The following is a 20,527-nucleotide window of genomic DNA, read 5'->3' as shown; positions in this document are numbered from 1 at the left end:
GGCTGACCACGGTGTCTGTCATGGTGGAGGGGGTGCTCATCGACAACGAGCTGCGAGGCGCCGCCTTCCCCCGCGTGCCGCCGCCTCCCCCCCCCCTTTCACACCGCCCCCGCCGTGGTTAGGCGGCCGGCTGCAGTCTGCCTCCGAGGGGCTGTCGGCTCTCTTCGCGCCTCCGCCCGTCGCAGCCGAGGGCGGGGGGCGGGGGGCGGAGAGGGAGGCGGGCGAGGCGGCCGCTTCCCCGGCGCCGTGGCGGCTCTACCTCCACGCCCGCGACTCTGCGCTGCAGCACACGCCGCGCCGCGCCGCCGGGGCGGCGGACGGGGCGGCGTCGGAGCAGCGGTGCGGCGCCACTGCCGCACCGTACGCGTGGCTGCTGCTCCCCTCGCTTAGTATGGACGCGACCTTCCATCGCGCCGGCAACAGCGGCGGCGGCGGCGACGACGGCGACGACGGCGGCGGTGCTGGAGGCGGCGGCGGCGGCAGTGGCAGCGGCTGCGGCTGCGGCGGCGTCGGTGGCGGTTGCGGCAGCGAGGCTGGCGCGATGTGTGGCGAGGGGAAGCAGGCGCCGGATGGGGCGACTTGCCTCGAGGTGACGGCGCACTGCATGCCGAGCTGTGCGCCTTGCCTCCTCTCTGGCCGCCTGAATCTCGCGCAATCTCGGCCGATTAGGTGATGGTGCACGCGGCGGAGCTGTACCTCGGCCAAAGGGCTGCGCTGCGTCCGGTGCCGAGAGATGTAGCCGAGAGATGTAGCCGAGAGATGTAGCCGAGAGATCTAGCCGAGATCTAGCCGAGATCTGGCCGAGATCTGGCCGAGATCTGGCCGAGACGTAGCCCAGGCGAGCCCAGAGTAGCCGAGAGTAGCCGAGAGTAGCCGAGATATAGCCCAGATTCCGTCCGGCGCTGCCCGTGTGTTCTGTGCCCCCCCGCCCCGACCCCCCAACCCCCCAACCTCCCAACCCCCCCGCCCCTTCCCCTCTCACGGCGACTCTTTGACAGCTGCCTGCTGCCGGCAGGCGCTGCCCGTGTACGCCGGCCGAGGCGCCGCCCCGCTCGTCAACATCCTCCCGCCCGCGAGCAGCAGCCTCGACGGCTCGCCAGGCGGCGCTGGCTGGAGCATCGACTCGGGCGACAGCGCCGAAGGCACGTCGCGGCTGGGCGCGCTGCGGTCGCAGCTGCGCCGCTCTTCGGCGGTGCAAGTCGCCTCTGCGGTGCGGCTGTCTCTCGTCTCCACCTCGGCTGGACCTCGGCTGTACCCCCCCGGTATGAGTTATTACCGGCAGGTGCGGCTCGTGCTCTGCCACCGCACGAGCAGCGACGCAGCCGAGTCCTCGACGAGCCTCGCCAACGACGAGCTGCGGCTCGAGACCGCCGCCGACACCTTCGACGCGCGGGAGCAGCCGAGAGACGCCGAGAGGCAGCCGAGAGGCAGCCGGGAGGCAGCCGAGAGGCAGCCGAGAGCCAGCCGAGAGCCAGCCGAGAGGCAGCCGAGGTACAGCCGAGAGGCAGCCGAGGTACAGCCGAGAGGCAGCCGAGGTACAGCCGAGGTACAGCCGAGATACAGCCGAGAGGCAGCCGAGATGTTGCCGAGATGTTGTTGAGACCGGCGCCGACACCCCTCGACGCTTCCCCTCCCGCTCGCCCCTTCACACCTGTACCTGCACCTGTGCTGTGAAGAGCGCCCCCCCCCCCCCCCCTCCCCCGCCGTGCCCAGGCGCTCCTCCAGCTCATCCCCGCGCTCGGCTGGAGCGCGGGCGCGTCGGCGCCGTCCACACCGCCAGCCTCGCCGCCGCTCGACTCGCCGCTAACCACACGCCAACAGGCCGACAGAGCCGCAGCTGTGATCGCCTCCCCTCGCCACGGCCGCAGCGGCGCTGCCCGAGCGGGCGTGGCCGCCATCGACGTTGGCCGCGGCTGCTGCGGCGGCGGCGAAAGCGGCGGCGGCGGCGGCGGCGGCGAAGGCAGCAGACGTGGCGGCGGAGGAAGCAGATGCGGAGGCGGAGGCGGAGGCGGAGGCGGAGGCGGAGGCGGAGGCGGAGGCGGAGGCGGGGGCGTGTGCGGAGGGGGGACGACCCGCGACGTCTCCTCGGCCCCCCGGCTGGCTGTCTCATTAACAACTCACGAGTCACTCCGTCAATGAGTGAACACAGGCCCCCCGGCTGGCCCTCTCCGTGCCGACACCGCTGGTGAGCGCCGCAGCGAGCCGGCTGGGCATCAGCACGGCGGGGAGCGTCTGCGAGGCGCCGTGGCTAGACTGCTCCTATCTCGCCATATCTCGCCATATCTCGCCATATCTCGCCATATCTCGCCATATCTCGCCATAGGCGCCGTGGCTAGACTGCGGCGCCGCGCAGCCGACGGCGCCGTCTGCCGCGCCTCCTCCAGCCCTGCCGCCTCCGCCCTCCCGCCCTCCGCGCGGAGCCGCACCCTCGCTGGCGCCTCCGCGGCGGCGATCGCTGCGTGGCCAGCCACGAGCTCCCCGCCGCAGCCTTCGCGTTCAGCGCCCTCGTCGAGCCGTCGTAGGCGCAGCCAGACCGGCCGCAGCGAGGGGTGCGTCAGCGGCGCGGCACTCGGCGGCGGCTGCCTCCACATCATCGACGAGTACCACGGCTCCGGAGGAGCTAGACGCCGAGATGGCGCCGAGATGGCGCCGAGATGGCGCCGAGATGGCGCCGAGATGGCGCCGAGATGGCGCCGAGATGGCGCCGAGATGGCGCCGAGATGACGCCGAGATGGCGCCGAGATGCGGCCGAGATGCGGCTGAGATGCGGCTCTCGGCGGCGCGCGGGGGGGGGGGGGGGGCTCCACGGCGCTCTTTCCGTTGACGCGCAGCTGTTCCCTTTCGTGGTAGGGTCGTCGTCGGCGCACGCCGCGCCCTCGCGGAACGCCGTCTCCGTCTCCCCGCCCGCCCTGCCGGTGGCTCGGGGGGCGGACGGCGCGCTGCAGTTCGGCGGCGAGGCGCGGGGGCGGGGGGGCGGAGCGGGCGGCGGCGAGGCAAGAGGCGGCGGAGCGGGCGGAAGCGAGGCCGGCGGCGGCGGGCCATCCTTCGGGCGGGAGCGGGGGCGAGGCGCCGCTCCGAGGCGCGCGGGAGAGGGAGGGCCGGGGTGCGGCGCCGAGCTGCTCTGCACGGGCCCGACCGTCGACGCGTTCGACTTGCTCCCCGCCGGCGTGCTCGCCGCCCCTCATGGCGGAGGCATTCACAGAGGCGGCCCGCCGCCGGCGATGTTGCCGCCGCCGCCGGCGATGCTGCCGCCGCCGCCGTCGGTGATTGACCGGTGCGGCGCGGCGTGCGCGTGCGGCCCGTCGACTGCGGCGCCAAACCGGCCGTCCCTCGAGGTGCTCATATCTCGCCACATCTCGCCACATCTCGCCACATCTCGCCACATCTCGCCACATCTCGCCACATCTCGCCACATCTCGCCACATCTCGCCACATCTCGCCACATCTCGCCACATCTCGCCACATCTCGCCACATCTCGCCCAACCGGCCCTCCAAGGGGTGCTTTGGAGAGGGGGGGGGGGGGGCTCCCGCGTCTCGAGCTCGCGCGAGATCAGCCGAGATTGCGCGAGATCAGGTGCTCGCGGCGGGAGGAGGTGCGACGTGCGCTGCGCTCGCTGCAGCGGCGGAGTTCGAGGCCGAAGCGGCGGGCGCTGACCTCGGGGCAGGAAAGAGACGTCCCAGACACCCCCCAGACACCCCCCAGACACCTCCCAGACACCCCCCAGACACCCCCCAGACACCTCCCAGACACCTCCCAGACACCCCCCAGACACCCCCGAGACACCTCCCAGACACCCCCCAGACACCCCCGAGACACCTCCCAGACACCCCCCAGACACCCCCGAGACACCCCCCTCAACCCCTCGGGGCAGGCGAGGCCCCCAGCCGCTCAGCCGCGCCGCCGCGCCGCCCTCGCACGCCGTCGCGGTCGTCTGCACCGGCGCAGCCTCCCCGCTCTCCTGCGGGTCCGCTGGGGTCTCTTGCGGGTCCGCTGGGCGGGGCGGCGGGCGGGGCGGCGGGCGGCGGGGCTGTCCGGCCGCCTGTTGAGGTGAAGGGCGCGACTGCGCGTTGGCTTGGCGGCCCCCCCGCCCTCGACGAGCGGTGCGCCTCGGGGGGTCGAGATGGCGCATGAGAAAGACCCGGGAGAAGACACACCGAGGTGGCACCGAGGTGGCACCGAGGTGGCACCGAGGTGGCACCGAGAGGACACCGAGGCTGCACCGAGATGACCCCGGGGCGGTCCGCAAGCGCAGGTACGTGCCCGCGTTCGCCCCGAGGGCCGTGGCGCCGGTCGGCCCGCCCCGCGCGGCGGCGGCGGGCGGCGGCTGTCGGCCGTGTCGCTGCTTTTCGCTGCGGGACGTGCACGTGCGTTGGACACTGCTCGCCGGGTCCGGGTGGGCGGCAGGGAGGGCGCCGGCCCGCCACTAGCGACGGCGACCACGAGTCAACAGAGCCGCGAGGAGGGCCGAGACGCGATGCTTCGCATGGATAGGCCCGCGCCGGGGACGGTCGCCTCGCTGCTCCGCCGCCGCCCCCGCCGCCTCGCATGCAGCTCGTGCTGAGCGGGCTGGCATGCGAGAGCGAGGAGTACAGCGGCGGGGGCGAGGAGGCGCCGAGCGAGTGGCGGCTGAGCGTGCAGCTGGGCAGCCTACCCCCCCCCCCCCCCACCCCCCCGCCGCCGGAGATTGGCCCGAGATCGGCGAGATTGGCCCGAGATTGGCGTGGGGAGGAGCCGCGAGGAGCCGAGGGGGAGGAGGCTCGTGAGAGGAGAAGCCTCCCTCTGCTGGAGTAGTGACTCGCTAGGGAGGAGCAGGGAGTTATTCATTAAGGCTCGACGCGCAGGCGCACTCAGCTTGGTCGACGAGCTCGCTCGGTGCGAGGCCGACTCCGGCCAGCCTGGCCGCGAGTCTGGCCGCGCAGCGCCGCTGCTCTTCTTTGCGGCGGACGACGCGTCGCTCCGCCCGAAGGAGCGAACCCCCGCCCGCCGCCGGCCACATCCTCACCCCCCGGCCATTCCCCCCCCCGGCCTCCCGGAACCCCCCCCCCCCCAGCACCCCCCCCCCCCACCAGTTCCCCCCCCCCCCCGCCCAGATCGCTGCCCCCCGGCCCCCCCCGGGGGGGCCCCCCCCCGGCGGGGGCCGCGGCGGCCTGTTCGACCGGGGGGGGGGGCGCCCAAAAAATAGAGGTCGCGTAGCTCCCCGGCCCCGGCCCCCCGGCGGGCCCTGGCCCCGGCCCCGGCGCCCGCCGGCGCCCGCACCGGGCCGCGCCCCCCCCGGCCCGGCGCGCCCGCCGGCCGCCCCCCCGGGGCCGGCCCGGGGACGGCCGCCGGGCCCGCGGCGCGCCGCCCCCCGGGGCGCCCGGCCCCCCGGCCGGCCCCGCCCCCCCCGGCCCCCCGCCCGCCCCCCCGCACGGCGCCCCCCGCGCCCCGGCCGCCCCGCGCGGGGGCGGCCGCCCCCCGGGGCGGCCCCCCCCGCCCCGCCGCCCCCCCCCCCCCGGCCGCGCCGGCGTCCCCCCCCCCGCCCCCGGCCCCGGCGGCCCCGGGCGCCCCCCCCCCCACGGCCCCCCGCCGACCCCGCGGGCCCCGCCCGCCCCCCCGGCCCCCGGCGCCCGCCCGCGGGCGCGCGCCCCCCCGCCCGGGCCCCCGCGCCGCGGCCCGGCGCCCGCCGCCCCCCCCGCCCGCCGCGCCCCCGCCCGGGGCGCGCCCCGCCCCCGCGCGGGCCCCCCCCGGGCCCACTGTTTTTTGGCGCCACCGGGCGAATCCGTTTGGTTCCGCCGGTTTGCAACCACGTTCCTTTTACCATCATCGCGGAAAAATTCAAGCCCCTGCGACATCCTCATACCCTATTTCCGGGGGAGGAGTGGGGTTTGAATATGAGGCCGAAGGAGGCACCCCCCCCCCCCCCCTTTCCCCCCCCTCCCCCCCCCCCCCCACAGGAGCACCCCTGCCTCCTCGTCGTCTCCCTCTCCCAGTGCGACGGCGGCATCCGCCTCTTCCTGCGGCTGCAGCCCGTGCGGCGAGATGCAGCAGAGATGCAGCCGAGATGATGCAGCAGCGATGATGCAGCAGAGAGGGAGCAGAGAGGCAGCCGAGAGGCAGCAGAGGTGCAGCAGAGGTGCAGCAGAGGTGCAGCAGAGGTGCAGCAGAGATGCAGCGCGGTGGAATGGCTCTCCAGCACCCGATGCACAGCCCCCGAGAGATCGCCGAGAGATCGCCGAGTGAATGAATGAATGCGTGCGCCGTGGTGTATGCTGCTCATCAGTCTACACGTGCTGTGAGCAGTCTGCGCGTCTCATTAACTAATTATTATTAGTTGATAGTTAGTTACTTAATTGATTGATTGCTGTGAGCAGGCTGCGCGTCTCGCAGCTCTCGCTCGCTTTCTTGCTCGATTTTGCAACCACTACGACCGCGGCGGCGGCGGCGGCGGCGGCCGCCGCCGGGGGCGATGCCGGCCGTGGCGGCGGCGGCGGCGGGGCTGGAGGCGCCGTCGGCAGAGGTGCGGGAAGAGAGGGGCCGAGGCCTGAACCCCCCCCCCTCTCCCCCTGCTCAGGCGTGGGCGTGTTTGTCGAGCTGTGTGACGTGCGCCCGCTCTACCTGCGTGTCGACTACCTCGTCACCCTCGCCTCCTTCTCCTCCCTCTACGCCTTTGGCACCCCCCCCCCTCCTCGCGGCAGCTGCTGCACCGCACCCCCCTAACTCCCCACTCACTCGTGCATCAACAGGCGCCACCCCCTCCTCGCGGCAGCTGCTCCACCTCATCCCCGTCTCGGACGTGCGCATCGCCCTCTGCCGGCTGCAGGTCCGCCACCCAGTCCCCTCATCCCTTCACTTGCCCTACGCCAGGTGCGCATCACCCTTGGCCGGCTGCGGCTGCGCGGGCTCACGTCCTGGGCGGCGCTCGAGGCTGCGGTGGCGGAGGAGTGGCAGCCGCAGCTCCTCGCGCAGCTCCACCGCTACGTCGCCGGCCTTCACGCCGCTCCGCTCGGTGGGTCACTACGTACTCTATGATGACGTTGATTACTGTTCTTGATTAGGCGTCACGCCGCTCCGCTCGATGGTCAACGTCGCGCGCGGCCCGCGCAGCTAGATGCCCGACACAGGTCTGCATGACACTGACCTGCGGTCTCGGGCTGGCGCTCACGAGGCCGCGCCCCTCAGCGGTACTCCGCTGCACTGCCGTCGTGCGCTCACTCGATTCGCAGCCCCGTGTACATAACGCAGTCCGCTAACCACACGGCACGGCACCGAAGCCACTTCCCTGGCTGTCGTGACGTGGCTGTCGTGTCGCAGGCTTGCGAGAGCTGCTCCTCGCGCCGCTCCGCCCGTCGCCGATCCGCGGGCTGCGGCACGGCGGCGACGCGCTCGCGCGCTCGCTGCTCGAGGAGGGGCTCGACCTCACCCCGAATGAATAGTGATTGGATGTCCATCACCGCTGAGCTATTCCTACTTAGGAGGGGCTCGGCCTCACCTCGCGCGTCCTCTCCTTCCTCCAGCTCCTCCTCGAGCAGCTCGACGTCGCCGTCGGGGAGGCGAGCGTCGTGCACGCGCCGCTCCGGCGCGCCATCGAGCAGGCGGCGCACTCGCCTTGCCTGATAGTGAATTACTGATAACGAAGGACCAATGGTTGATGCCGTCGAGCCGGCGGCGCTCGTGGCCTACTAGTGATGAGAGTAAACAACAGGTAGTGAGCGATAACAAGCAGTGGATGCCGCGGGCAGGCGGCGCTCGTGACGGGGTCGCCGAGCGAAGGGACGCGCCTCGCCGCGCCCAACCAGCAGTGCTCGATGCAGTAGCGCGGGGCGCGGGCCTTGCCGTACGGAAGGAGCGCGCTCTCCCGCGGCGGGCGGGCGAGGGGCGGCGGCCCAGGTGCCACGCGGAGAGACGGAAGGTGTGGCTGTGGGCGCGATGCTCTTCCGAATCGCGGAGCGGCGGTGTGGGGGAGCACGCAGCGTGGTGGAGTACCCCTTAGTAGAGTCTGAGTGTTGGGCGTCCGAAGGGTGTGTGTCCGGCGCCTGCATGCTAAGTAAACTATGTGAGCGATCTGATGACGCTTATCTAGAAAATTAACTGACCGATTCCTCGCGCCCCGCGCGCACACCGCTTGCGGGATCTAGTCCCGGTCAGAGCACGCGCACTTGGAGCACTTGGAGTGCAGTCAGTCAGCAGTACCTCACAACTGGCCGGGGAGCTAAGTCCTCAGAAGCACTTGGAGCACTTGAAGCGCATCCAGCTTTTTTTGCGAACTATTCGATGGCAGCACAGTCGAAGGCCGCCTCCTCAGCGCAGTCGAAGGCCGCCGCCTCCTCTGCTGTCGTGAGCGGCGGCCTTTTCGCGGGCTACGTGGCGATACAGCTCTCGACGCTGCTTCTCGCGTCTGCGGCGCAACAGAGAGACGTGCAGACGCGCCACGTCGACTCAACGGCGGTCACGCTCTCGGAGCTGGTCAAGCTGCTCATCTCGCTGGTTGGGATCGCCGCCACCGAGCGGGTGATGCTGCGCGGCCTGCTGCGCGCCGTCCGGCAGTCGCTGCTCACCCCGTCGCTGCTTCGAGTCGCGCTGCCGGCGCTGCTCTACACGGTGCAGAACAACGTCATCTACTCGTCGCTTGCGCGCGTCGACGCGGTCACCTTCCAGATCACGTACCAGCTCAAGCTCGCCGCCTCGGTCCTCGCCTCGCGACTGCTGCTTGGCAAGCCCGTCAGTGCCGGCAGGTGGGCGGCCGTCGGCTTGCCCGAGATTGCCCGAGATTGCCCGAGATTACCTGAGATTGCCGGCAGGTGGTCGGACGAATCTCGGCGAATCTCGGATGATCTCGGCGGATCTCAGCAGGTGGGCATCGGTCGGCTTGCTCACGGCAGGCGTGGTGCTCGTGCTCACTCTGCTGCCAGCAGCTGCCCGTCTGGTGATCCGTCCTTTCTTTTCTAGGCGTGGTGCTCGTGCTCACTCTGCTGCCAGCTGTCTCCGCGGGGCCAGGGTTCTTTTCATTTCTAGGCGTGGTGCTCGTGCAGCTCTCGCTCCGTGCGGAGGACGAGGCGGCGGTCGCGTAGGCCCGGTGGTCGCCGGAGACGTCTGCTCGTCTCACCTGCTAGTGCTGTGGCGCGTTAGGCGGCGCTGGGCGGCGGCGCGGAGGACGAGCAGGCGGAGCTGCTGGACGAGGTCGCGAAGGGCGATATTCATGGCTTGACCTGAGTGATTGTTTCCTTGATCAGGACGAGCAGGCGGAGCTGCTGGACGAGGTTGCGAAGGGCGAGCGGCGGCGCTCTCGCGCGATCGGCATCTGCGGCGTCCTCGCCGCGTGCGGCTGCTCTGGCCTCGCCGGCGCGGCGATGGAGGCGCTGCTCAAGGAGGAGAGATCTTCGCTCCCGCGCCGCAACCTGCAGGTGTGAAAGGCGACCCCGGGCGGGGGCTGGGCGGGGGCACGCGCACGCACGCACCACTCACCAGGGGGCGAGGGGAATGCAGCACAACGCCACGCCGCGGGGCTGGCACGCGCACATGGCGGGAGCCGAGCGAAGACGACCGGCCCCCGCCCGGACCGGAGCGCACTTCACAGGTGTCCGCGCGATCACGCGAGATCGCACGAGATGCAACGCACTCACAGGTGTCCGCGGTCTCGCTCCTCCTCGCGACGGCGCACATGCTCTCCTCGGACGCACAGCGGCTCTGGAGGGGAGGTACTCGCTGCGAGGGCCTCAGCCCCAGCTCCACGCCAACCCGCTTCCCCCTCCTCGAGCAGCGGGGGTGTCCCTGGCTAGGCTTGCTGCAAGGGTACAGCCCGCTCACCTACGCGATGGTTGGCTTCGGGAGGGCGGGAGGGGGGCGGTGTGAGCGACGCCTCTTCACAGCAGCGGCTGTGAACAGGTTTGCTTCGACTCGACGGGCGGGCTTCTCGTCTCGCTCCTGCTCAAGCACACCTCGAACTCGCTCAAGAACTTCGCCTCGCCCCTCGGCATCATCCTCAACTGCCTCATCGCGCGCGACACGCCTCTCCTCCTCCGGCCGCGTCACGGCCCTCCCCCCCTCCCGCACTGCGCAGTCGTGTCTCGTAGGCGCGCTGCTGCCCCCCGTACCTCCGTGTGGGTGGCCCTTCCCTTTTCTACTCGCTCACGGGCCTTGCCTCCCTCTTGCAGGCGCGCTACTACTCCGCCGACCCCGCCTCGCGAAAGCCGCCGCCGCGCCAGTTCCTCCTCGGCACTGCCCTCGTGCTCCTCGCACTCGGCACGTACAGCGTCGCCTGAGCACAGCCGAGGAGGCGCGGGGGGAACAAGCCGTCGCGCGTTGGTGGGGAAAGGCGTGTGCAGGGAGGGCAGCTACTTTGGTACTTGGACGAGCACACGCCGGGTGGCCAGCTTGTGCGCGCGCCGAAAAACAGACGTGAAGCCGAACGCCCAGGGTTGCCAGGGGGAGGGAGGGCGGCGGGGGCAACGGGCATGGTTTGTATAATTTATTTATAGAACGGATAGCAGCCGGTCGTCGCTCGTCGCACGTTGGAAGCATTCGCTCTGCAAAAATCAGAGAGACGCGTTAGCACTTCTATTCATACTTTCCGAGACTCGCTCTCGCATTCGGAAAACCCGCATTCCCGATTCCGCGGGCCCACGCGCGCACACCGACCGACCTCATGACACTTGAGTCTTGACACGGACACACCTCAGTCCTCACGCCACAGAGCACAGTATCGAAAACGAACTACCGGCCGCGAGACCGAGAGCGCCGCGCCAGCTTTGTGTATGTGAAGGGCGGAGGGGGGGGTTTGGGGGGGCACACACGCACGCCCTGCGGGCGACTACCTCTTGCTGCCGCCGCCGCCCCCAACCGGCGTCGCCTCGATAACGTCTCCCAGCGGCGTCGCGACGACGGGCGCCTGCTCTCGCACAATCTCGTGTGATCTCGTGTGATCTCGTGTGATCTCGCCGCGACGGTGTGAGCCTCGAGGAGAAGCCGCCGCTTGGCGAGGAGCGCCTGTAATTAATTAATCACCAAGTCCTGAACCATGATTCATGAATCGTGAATTACTGGCTAGTAGTGACGCCGCTCGGCGAGGGGCGCCTCGTGCTCGCGCCTGGCGAGAGTGAGTCGCACCCAGCGCGGAGGGCGCGGAAGGGTCACCTCGGTGGCGAGATCACCCGAGATCACCCGAGATCACCCGAGATCACCCGAGATCACCCGAGATCACCCAGGGCGGCGCGGAAGGGTCACCTCGGGTTAGGGTGAGGGTTAGGGTTAGGGTTAGGGTTAGGGTTAGGGTTAGGGTTCGGGTTCGGGTACGGGTTAGGGTTGCGACGAAAGGGTCGCCTCGGTGGCGAGGAGGAGGAGGAGGAGGCCGTGCTCTACCGCGACCAGCAGCAGGACGATGCCAGACGGCCACTGCCCCACCTGCCGCTGCCGCGCGTCGAAGAGCTGCGGAAGGAGCGGCGCCAGCTGGTCGCTCGCAAAGGCGATGAGGACTGCGTTTGTGAAGATGGAGGCTACGACGAGCACGTACAGCAGGCCGAGCCAGGTGCCGATGCCTAGAAGGTTCCTAGAAGGTTCCTAGACGGTTCCTAGAAGGTACAGCAGGCCGAGCCAGGTGCCGATGCCGCTCACTCGAGGGCGGCGGGGCCGGCGGCAGAGGTAGCTCACCTAATTTTAAGCGCAGTAATCTCGGGTAATCTCGGGTAATCTCGGGTAATGAGGCAGAGGTAGGCTCACCTTGAAGAGGTCCGAGTAGAGCTCGACCCCTATACTCTCGCGCGACCTCGATCAAGCCCTCGGGGCGATCTCGGGTGATCTCGAGGTCCGAGCAGATCTCTCGACTCCGTTGCACGCGAGGGCGAGTGCGGAGGCGAGAGGGAAGGCCGAGGCGAAGAGCGTGATGTAGCCGAACTGGATCACCATCTCGAGGTAGTCGTCAAAGTCCTCGTGCTCGTCGAGCTCGAGGTCGCCGCTGCCGCCGTCCGTGCCGCCGCCGCCCGCGCCGCCGTCCTCTTTCTTGGCGGCGGCGGAGGCGGCGGCATGCCTGCGTCGCGAGAGCCGCTGCATCAGCAGCGGGAGGACCGCCTATCGCGATTTCGAGATTCCCCGAGATTCCCCGAGAGGAGGTGAGATTGCGTGAGCGACGTATGACTTAACTATTTACTTGATGGGGCTCTCGCCTCCGAGAAGACGCGCCTCGGGGTACTCTCGGGCACTCTCGGGTGATCTCGCTGGATCTCGCTGATGAGGGGGTCGCCTCCGTGAAGACGCGCCGGAAGACGTCTGTGGAGAAGAGCGAGACGAGCTCGACGCGAAGGCGGTCCACCTGAGAGTCGAGTGGCGGTGGCATGTTTGTTTCTAATTAATAGGTCCACCTGAGAGTCGTGTGGCGGCGGCTGGTTGGTGGCGGCTGGTTGGTGACTGGTTGGCGAGGCGGAGCCGACCGACGAGCGCTAGTCAGGAGCGCTAGTGGCGGCGCACGTCGCGGAGCTCAAAGGCGATGTAGAAGAGGGCGATGTAGCAGTCGAAGGCCTCGAACAGGAACCGCTTGACGATGAGCGAGTTGTCGTGCGCCTCCTGTTCACACCAGGGGCCGTGAAGAGGCGCTGCTGACAGGCGGATGCTCGTGCACCCGGTGGAAATCATTCGCATGGGAGGATCTAAGAGGATCTCAGAGGAGCTCAGAGGAGCTCAATGAATCTCGCAGGATCTCGCAGGATCTCGCAGGATCTCAGTGAATCTCGCAGGATCTCGCAGGATCTCGGAGAATCTCGCAGGATCTCGCAGGATCTTGGAGGAGCCCTTCCTGCGTCCGGTGGTTCTCCAGGTCAGTCAGCGCCTCCGCCACGTGCCTGTACGCCTGGTGGAGCAGGAGGAGGGCAATCTCAGGCAATCTCGGGCAATCTCGTCGTGCCGCCTTGTTGAGCAGGAAGATGACAATCTCGGGCAATCTCAGGCAATCTCGGGCAGTCTCGTCGTGCCGCCTTGTTGAGCAGGAAGATGACAATCTCGGGCAATCTCAGGCAATCTCGGGCAATCTCGTCGTGCCGCCTTGTTGAGCAGGAAAATGACGATCTCGGGCAATCTCAGGCAATCTCGGGCAGTCTCGTCGTGCCGCCTTGTTGAGCAGGAAGATGACAATCTCGGGCAATCTCAGGCAATCTCGGGCAGTCTCGTCGTGCCGCCTTGTTGAGCAGGAAGATGACAATCTCAGGCAATCTCGGGCAGTCTCGTCGTGCCGCCTTGTTGAGCAGGAAGATGACCGCCGCGTGCAGCACGGCGGGCAGCATACCCGTCCACGCCTCGGGACCGAAGGCTCACCCGAGATTACCCGAGATGGCCCGAGATGGCCCGAGATTGGCCCGAGATTGCCCGAGATGCGCATGCCCCGCCCTCGCCTCGGGATCGAAGACGGCGCCGGGTGCGGCGAAGGCGGAGAGGGCCTCGTGGGCAAGACGGCGGCAGTAGTTGGAACAAGAGCAGGCGGTGGGAGTCGGGAGTCGAGGAGGGGGGGGGGGACAAGGGGGAGCGCCTCGTCACGTGGAGATCACAATCTCCCCCCCCCCCCTCTGGTGCAATCTCGGGCGATCTCGCCTCGTGGTAGACGCGCACGCCCAGCACGTGCCTCGCGGCAGGGGAGATGTACCCCTGCAGCTGGTCGAGCGGAGGTGAGCTCGACATGGTGATCAGTGATTCACCGTGCTTCGCTCTTCACAGCGAGTCCTGCAGGTTGAGCGAGACGAACATGTACGCGAGCGGGACGATGAGGCACGCCAGCGACACGCAAAGCGAGGCGGCGTAGCGGAGCGCGCGGCTGCCGCGCCCCTCGACTAGCTCGACCTCCCCCGTGATCTCCGAGACAACCTCGCGGCCGACGAACTCGGGCCGCCGCACCTGCGGAGGGGCCAGGGGCGGAGCACTTGCAGCACACGGTTGCGCGGGCCGCACCTCTAGAGGGGTGGCTAACACTGGCCCCCGCGTGGGTCGCAAGTCCGAGAGTGCGCGAGATTGCGCGAGATTGCGCGAGAGATGCGCATCTAGGCCGCCGGTCCTCCGCCTGGGCCGTGTGCGCGTCGTGGATGCCCCACCGGAAGGCGAGTGCCGCCTGCCTCACGAGGGCCAGGCAGCGACTGACCGCGTGGCGTGGTGTTGCGTGCCGGGTCCTCCTGCGCGTGAGACGCCTGCTTCCGCCGCCAGAGCTGCACAAAGAAGATTGCCTGACCACGCACGAGAGCCACTCCTGAGTGAGTGCCGCTGCCGCCGCCAGAGCTGCGCACAGAGAAGAGGAGTGCCCACACGACGGAAAACAGCGAGAAGACGGGCACCGCGCTGTCGTCGTCGACGCTCGTCCCTTTCGGGCGGCGCCACCAGATGCAGAGGCCGAGGGCCGCGGGCGGGGCCAGCGCCTGGACGTAGAAGGCCTGCCAGGCGAACAAGAAGCCCGTCCTCTCGCCCCAGTAGTCGCGGATCGCATCGAGGGCGAGAGGCTCGGACGAGCGGAGCCACGCCCACTCGCGCAGCAGCCCGACGGACCGTCGCCAGCCCTCGAGCCGGCCGGCGCAGTGTGCGGCGCTCACCTAGCATCGACCAAGAAGGATTGACTGTGCACCGCCGCCGCCGCCCTCCCCGCCCGCGCCGTCACCACCACCGACACTCCATCTCTGCTTCTGCTCCGATGGGTGAGCTCACCTCGCCGAGCAAGCCGACGGAGGCGAGGGCGCGTAGCAGCGACGACAGGTGGCGCGGAGGGACCTCGCGAACGGCGCCAGCGGCGAGCGCGGCGGAGAAGGAGGCGTTGTCGACGGGGACGGCCTCCAGCAGCGCGGTCACCAGGAAGACCCGCTCAGACGGCGTGAAGAAGCCGCCCTCTCCCGCTCCAGCGAAATCGGCCCGCTGCGCCAACACAAACTCGCGCATCGGCCAGTGCCGCTCGCTCGCGCACGACCGAGCCTCTGGCCGCAGGCGCTTTTCTAGCTCGAGGTGCTCCGCCTCGCGCTCGAGGGTCGCTGAGGGCGCGCTGACTCTCAGCACGGTGGCCGTGGCAGGGACCCGTGCCACTCTCAGGCCGGCGGATCGGACCCGCTGCTCGACATACCGCACCACAGGCTCCGGAGCGGTCAGGGCCAGGAGAACGTCCGTCGAGGCTGCGTCCATGTGGTTGTTTTGTAGACTCTCGTTGGACGACATATGGGAGGCCGAGCGGGGGGCCGCGGCGAGAGAGAGAATAGACCGCGAATGCTGGAAGCCCATATAGGCACCTTACACTCCCCCAGTATCGCACCTCTTGAGCGACACTACGTTTCCGCAGCTGGGGATTCTCCGGGTACCCCTCTTTGTACCCGTGCTGGCCGGATTCCTCCTCCGAACAACTCAAGTTCGATCGATCGGCCCCAGTCTCGAACTGGCAGCCACTATCTCACCGGAGGTACCATGTCCGAGGAGGCCACCGGCCAAAAGCGCATGTCTTGAAGGTCCGATACTGGTTACTGGAAGCCCATATACTGTAGGCACCTTACAGAAATGCAGAAGGCGAATACAAAAACAAGAACACAACGCACTCTCTCACATGACAAGCGATCCCACGACAGCGATTGTGGGGACTACATGATCCGTACGTGAAGGGTGGAGGGGCCCGTCCGCGGAGCTAGGCGGTACGGGCGCCCTCCACTGGGTGGGGCCGAGGGTAAGAGGACGTCTGCAGCTTGCTTGTTCTTGACCTGAGGGAGGGTGTAGAGGATGTAGAGTGTAGAGCGCTGTAGAGCTGTAGAGATGTAGAGCGCTCTGGAGCGCTGTAGAGCTGTAGAGCTCTACATCGGCTGCGTGACGAGGCGGGTGCGTTGTAGAGCGATGTAGAGCGCGATTTTGCTGTAGAGTTTGTTGTAGAGGCTCTACAGCCAAACCGCCGGGAAGGCAGTGACTCAAAGAGGTCGAGTCGCACTAATGGGGTGTCTCCGAGCTTACTGGAGCTCTGATCGACGGCCCTGACTATCACTGACACACAGAGACGGTCACTCTGACGGCACACAACACCCTATAACTGCGTCATGACCAGCCTGCCATGCGTCGCCGGTGCCGCATTCGTCGCTGTGCTTCTTTAGCAGGCGGTGGACTATCGGCTGCGAGGACGGTCGCATTTGCGCGAGGCGAGGCGAGCATTCAGACGCGTTGCATGCGCCATGACTCGCGCCAGCGCGTGCGGGAGCTCCTGGCTGAGCGTTGAGTCCAGGCGAGTTGCGCTGGCCACGATCGCTACGCCAAGCCGAGCTGACGCGCCGAGGCGCCGGCCAGTCGCAGCCGTGAGGCATGCCACAGCAGCAGAGGCACCTCCCACCCATTGGGCGGGCAGACAGAAGGCCAGGGCAGCACTGGTAAGTGCAACGCGCCTCATGTCGGAGAGCGACCGTGCCTCGTTCGCCGCTTATGATGTAGAGTTTGTTGTAGAGATTTCACGTTGTAGAGCGCCTCTGCATCGCTCTACAACGCACCCGCCTCGTCACGCGGTGGATGTAGAGCTCTACAGCTCTACAGCACTCTCCAGCTCTACAGCTCTACAGCGCTCTACACTCTACATCCTCTACACCCTCCCTCAGTTCTTGACGTCGTTGACCCAGTTGGCACGCTCAGGGGAGTTGCGCCAGTTGATACGCGTATTGCGCGCCTGCTTGTTGATGATCTCGGCGTCGCCCGCCACCGCCGCCATGGAGATCTGCTGCGTGTGGTGAGAAATAAAACAAACAAGAACACAACGCACTCTCTCACATGACAAGCGATCCCACGACAGCGATTGTCGAAACGCGAAAGAAAATTAAAAAGAACAATTCTCGTGCCGGCCGAGAGAGCGGAGGAGAAAGAACCATTCTGAATTCTCCAGTCGTCCCCCCCTCCTGTTGAGTATATGAGCGACCCACCGCGAGGGTTGCTCCTGACTCTGGCCTTTTCTGGGTCACGTAGCCACACCTCGCCTCCTTGGTGCGAGTGGCTGCCAGTTCGACTCTGGGGAGGATCGAACCATCAACATGGGGTACCTCCGGTGAGATCTCCCAAGTCGACGGCGGTCTGCGAAGATTTGAGTCCCTTCGTGTGAGCTACGAAAAAGATCGAAAATAGTGCCCAAGGTAACCCGGGGGAACTCGCGTCCCGGAACCTCTGCCCTACCTCGAAACACGGCGGTATCGGACATACAGCAGCATCAACCTCGTGCTGTGTCGTGGGGGCGTGTTGAGTATATGAGCGACCCACCGCGAGGGTTGCTCCCGACTCTGGCCTTTTCTGGGTCACGTAGCCACACCTCGCCTCCTTGGTGCGAGTGGCTGCCAGTTCGACTCTGGGGAGGATCGAACTATCACACCCCCCGCCCCCCCCCCCCCCGAGACCTCGAGGAGGCGAGGAGGCGAGAGAGCGGAGGCGCTCCAGCGCGATCATGCACGCGCTCTCGATCGGCCTCGCGGCGTCGGCGCTCTCTGCTGCGTCGTGCGTGGCGCGCACCTCGCGATGTTGTTCGATGAGCGCCGTGCCGGGGCTGCTCGCCGAGGCCACGGCGCAGCTCGCCGAGCGCGGCGTCGAGCTGCGGCTCGGATCGACGGCGACGCCCGGTTCGCGCACGTCGTCGCGGATCGCGGTGCGCGCCGGCCCCGATGGCGCGGCGATGGTCGGCATGTTCAAGGCCGGGACGCACGAGGTGGTGCCGTGCGAGGCTGACGAGCGCTGCTACCTGCCGCACCATCCGTTGATCAACGACGCCGTCGCCGCCGTCGCCGGCGAGCTGCGAGCCTCCGCGGAGCTGAGCGCGTACGATGAGAGCTCGCTGCGTGGCACGCTGCGCTACCTGCAGCTCAGCGTCGAGCGGTCGAGCGACACCGTGCAGCTCACGCTCGTCGCGAACGCGCCTTCACTCGCCGCCGATCCCGCGCTCGCGCAGTTTGCGCTGCGCCTGTGGCGGCTGCGCGCGCCGCGGTGGCACTCGATCTGGGTCAACCTGAATCCGACGAGCGTCAACAACATTCTGAGCTACGAGCCCGACGCGTGGCAGCTGCTGCACGCGCGCGACCCGCGAGGCCTCGGCGGCGGCGCCGGCGACGGCGACCGCGACGCCGGCCGCGATGGCTGCCTGGTCGAGCGCTTCCCGTCGGGCGCAGCCTTTGTCCTACCGCCGTGGGTCTTCCGGCAGGCCAACCTGTACGCCTTCGACGCGATCGTGGGCGCGCTGCGGCGGGCCGTGCCCGCGGGTAGCCGCGTAGTCGAGTGGTACGCCGGCGTCGGCGTCCTCGGCCTCTCGCTCGCGCCCTCCGTCGCGTGGGTGCGCTGCTCGGACCTCAACCCGCCGTACGCCGCCTTTGAGGCCTCGCGCGACCTGCTGCCCAAGGGCGAGCGTGCGCGCGTCACGTACGCCGTCGGCGGCGCCGCGGAGCGCCTCGACGACGCGCGCGGCGCCGACGTCGCCGTCGTCGACCCGCCGCGCAAGGGGCTCGACGACGCGCTGCTCGCCGCGCTCTGCGACGCGCGCGCCGACGGCCCGTGCGCGTCGCTCGGCACGCTCGCCTACATCTCGTGCGGCTTCCCCGCGCTGGTGCGCGACGCGGACGCGCTGCTCGCGAGCGGCTGGCGCGTGCGGCGGCAGCGGGCAGAGGCCCACGTCCTCTTCCTCGGCGCCAACCACCTTGAGACCCTGTGCGTCTTCGAGCGCGAGGCGCCCGTCGGGCCGGATGGGGCGAAGCAGGACGCCCAGGAGCCGCCCCGAAGCAGCGCCAACAGTGAGAGAGGGCAGAGAGCGCGCCGAGCGCGCGACCCCGCGACCTCGCCGCGCGCGCGTCGGCTGGCCGCCGCTAGGGCCGCCGGGAGGCGGCGGAGACCGAGTGGGTGAACAGTGTGGCGTGTGACCTGGTGTGGGGATAGGTATTCAAATTGCATTATATGGAAGGCGAAGAACAGCCAGGCTTGCGCTTGGACTGGACACCAACGCGGTATGCGTATGGGTGGAAGTGCGAGCGGACGAAAAGATGACACGACTCAGGCCACTCACACCGACACGCCTGTCGCCTCTCGAGCCTCAAGAGTCGAGTCGTGGCTCGAGAGCGACACACACAAACTCACAAGAGACCGCACTCGCTCGTGGTAGTCGAGGTCACACACAGTCACACACACACCCTGGTCCCTGCTCACATTCGGTCACAGCGGCCCGAGGCTCGGCCCTGGCCCCCCCCTGCTGAAAACGTAAGATAACGAATTCGACTGTAAAAAAGAAAACGCAACCGCTGCGCTACAAGATACAATAGACCTCTCAGCAGGTCCGATTTCATGCGACGTCAACTGACAACTCTCACTCAGACAACACTCAGAGTCCACTCACACCTTGAGCTCGAACCCTTCCCGCCCCCGCTCACCGCATCTCGAATCACTCCCTTCTCCCGTAGAGCCGCGACGTCGCCGCCGCGGCGCGACCGTCTCGAACCCGTCCTCGTCGACCGGGGGGCGCGGCGTTTTGCCGTAGAGAGGTCGGGAATGCCGTAGAGGTCGATGCTTTTCAGCACCCCGATCCCGTGTTGCCGCGCAGCGCCTCGCCGATCGCCGTGGCGCCCTCGTCCCCGATGTTGTTGCGGCGGAGGTTGCACGTTTTCAGCACCGCGTTGCCCTGCACAGAGCCTCGGCGATCGCGGTGGCGCCCTCGTCACCAATGTGATCTGGCGGCAGGCGGGATTCCCCTCACGTATAGGGCAAGAAAAAAGAAAGAATCGCGTACAACCCAAGGGAGGGATGGGAGGACGGTATAGGGCAAGAAAAAGAAAGAAAGAAAGTAAACAGACCCAGGAGGGCGCGGGGGTAAAAATTTTCCATGGCGGCCTTCACGCTTTCCAGCATCGACAACGCCGTCGCCTCGGCGGAGGCCCTGTTCGCCGCCCTGAGAGAAACGTCCTCCGCTACCAGCACACAGCGCGTGAGCGCCATGCACACCGAGTTCGAGCGCTGCTGGTCCGAGGTTGCTGCGGCAGCGGCCGAGCTCGACGCCGAGGAGTCGCAGATCACACAGCTTCGGAGAGAGCGGCGCGAGCTCCGCGAGGCGAGCGCCGCCAGCAACAGCCGTGGACCCGCCATCGACAGAGCGACGTCGCGTCGCAGCACTTCTCACCCGTGCCGCCCGTCCCGCGCGCACCGCAGGCGCTCGCGGCGCAAAACGTGCTGCTCAAACAGCAGATAGAGGCGCTGCGGCAGATGCTGTGTGATGCGTCTATGTAACACCTGAGTCTGCACTCTGTCACATGTACACTTGGTAAAAAGAAAGTGGGGCCAAGGAGGTGGCAACCCCGCCGCGCGCGCGCCTCGCTCGAGCGCGCGCGTCGCAGCCCGCTCGCACTAAATTTGATATTCACAAATACAGCTCTCTGGGAGCATCTCTGACTCTCAAGTTTTGCACACCGACCTCTCCGGCTGGTCAATTCGCGGCGCCTTTCTCGGACTGGCACCTTCCGCTGCCACCGATCGCTCCAAGCCTTCACGTGTCCCCGTGCCTGTACCTGCTGTGGTCGCTGCACACGGGCGGCTGCTCCCGCTTCCGGCGCTCCCGCTCTCCGCCGCCC

The 20,527-nt window shown here is 68.3% G+C and overlaps 4 protein-coding genes across 4 annotated transcripts; 3 read left to right on the top strand and 1 right to left on the bottom strand.

The window, feature by feature from the left end:
* Positions 1–3,597: 3,597 nt before the first annotated feature.
* On the top strand, positions 3,598–8,061 carry EMIHUDRAFT_438258 (hypothetical protein). Its single transcript, XM_005760944.1, has 14 exons — positions 3,598–3,666; positions 3,874–4,102; positions 4,255–4,411; positions 4,494–4,644; positions 4,844–4,968; positions 5,936–6,015; positions 6,353–6,483; positions 6,553–6,651; positions 6,725–6,774; positions 6,846–6,966; positions 7,037–7,075; positions 7,293–7,387; positions 7,457–7,573; positions 7,721–8,061. The coding sequence occupies exons 4-14, from the start codon at positions 4,548–4,550 to the stop codon at positions 7,793–7,795; spliced, it is 1,029 nt and encodes a 342-aa protein (XP_005761001.1). The 5' UTR covers positions 3,598–3,666; positions 3,874–4,102; positions 4,255–4,411; positions 4,494–4,547; the 3' UTR covers positions 7,796–8,061.
* A 191-nt stretch (positions 8,062–8,252) lies between these two features.
* EMIHUDRAFT_217278 (hypothetical protein) lies at positions 8,253–10,240 on the top strand (the record flags this gene model as incomplete). The annotated part of the gene is made up of 7 exons (XM_005760943.1): positions 8,253–8,703; positions 8,928–9,040; positions 9,108–9,158; positions 9,212–9,382; positions 9,604–9,676; positions 9,758–9,795; positions 10,133–10,240. 7 exons carry the CDS (start codon positions 8,253–8,255, stop codon positions 10,238–10,240), a joined length of 1,005 nt encoding a protein of 334 aa, XP_005761000.1.
* Positions 10,241–10,759: 519 nt separating this feature from the next.
* Positions 10,760–15,206, bottom strand: EMIHUDRAFT_465519 (hypothetical protein; the record flags this gene model as incomplete). The annotated part of the gene is made up of 13 exons (XM_005760942.1): positions 10,760–10,866; positions 10,932–10,964; positions 11,052–11,111; positions 11,298–11,512; positions 11,582–11,624; positions 11,694–11,722; positions 11,801–12,041; positions 12,214–12,282; positions 12,438–12,533; positions 12,805–12,940; positions 13,672–13,850; positions 14,234–14,533; positions 14,646–15,206. The coding sequence occupies 13 exons, from the start codon at positions 15,204–15,206 to the stop codon at positions 10,789–10,791; spliced, it is 2,040 nt and encodes a 679-aa protein (XP_005760999.1). The 3' UTR covers positions 10,760–10,788.
* A 2,170-nt stretch (positions 15,207–17,376) lies between these two features.
* On the top strand, positions 17,377–20,186 carry EMIHUDRAFT_105952 (hypothetical protein; the record flags this gene model as incomplete). The annotated part of the gene is made up of 3 exons (XM_005760941.1): positions 17,377–18,706; positions 18,849–18,934; positions 20,109–20,186. 3 exons carry the CDS (start codon positions 17,377–17,379, stop codon positions 20,184–20,186), a joined length of 1,494 nt encoding a protein of 497 aa, XP_005760998.1.
* Between the last annotated feature and the right edge of the window lie 341 nt (positions 20,187–20,527).

The sequence above is a fragment of the Emiliania huxleyi genome, assembly GCF_000372725.1.
Source record: "Emiliania huxleyi CCMP1516 unplaced genomic scaffold EMIHUscaffold_73, whole genome shotgun sequence".
NCBI lineage: Eukaryota > Haptophyta > Isochrysidales > Noelaerhabdaceae > Emiliania > Emiliania huxleyi.
The sequence above is the reverse complement of the archived record's forward strand: the minus strand, read 5'-3'. Positions and strand labels throughout refer to the sequence as shown.

What these genes read in the sequence shown, in the direction of transcription:
- EMIHUDRAFT_438258 (XM_005760944.1), top strand. Translation starts at nt 4,548, where the DNA reads ATGCAGCTCGTGCTGAGCGGGCTGGCATGCGAGAGCGAGGAGTACAGC. An exon ending in GCGGCTGAGCGTGCAGCTGG is followed by an intron (nt 4,645 to 4,843) that starts GCAGCCTACCCC and finishes CTCGACGCGCAG; the next exon opens with GCGCACTCAGCTTGGTCGAC. An exon ending in CGCGCTCGCTGCTCGAGGAG is followed by an intron (nt 7,388 to 7,456) that starts GGGCTCGACCTC and finishes CCTACTTAGGAG; the next exon opens with GGGCTCGGCCTCACCTCGCG.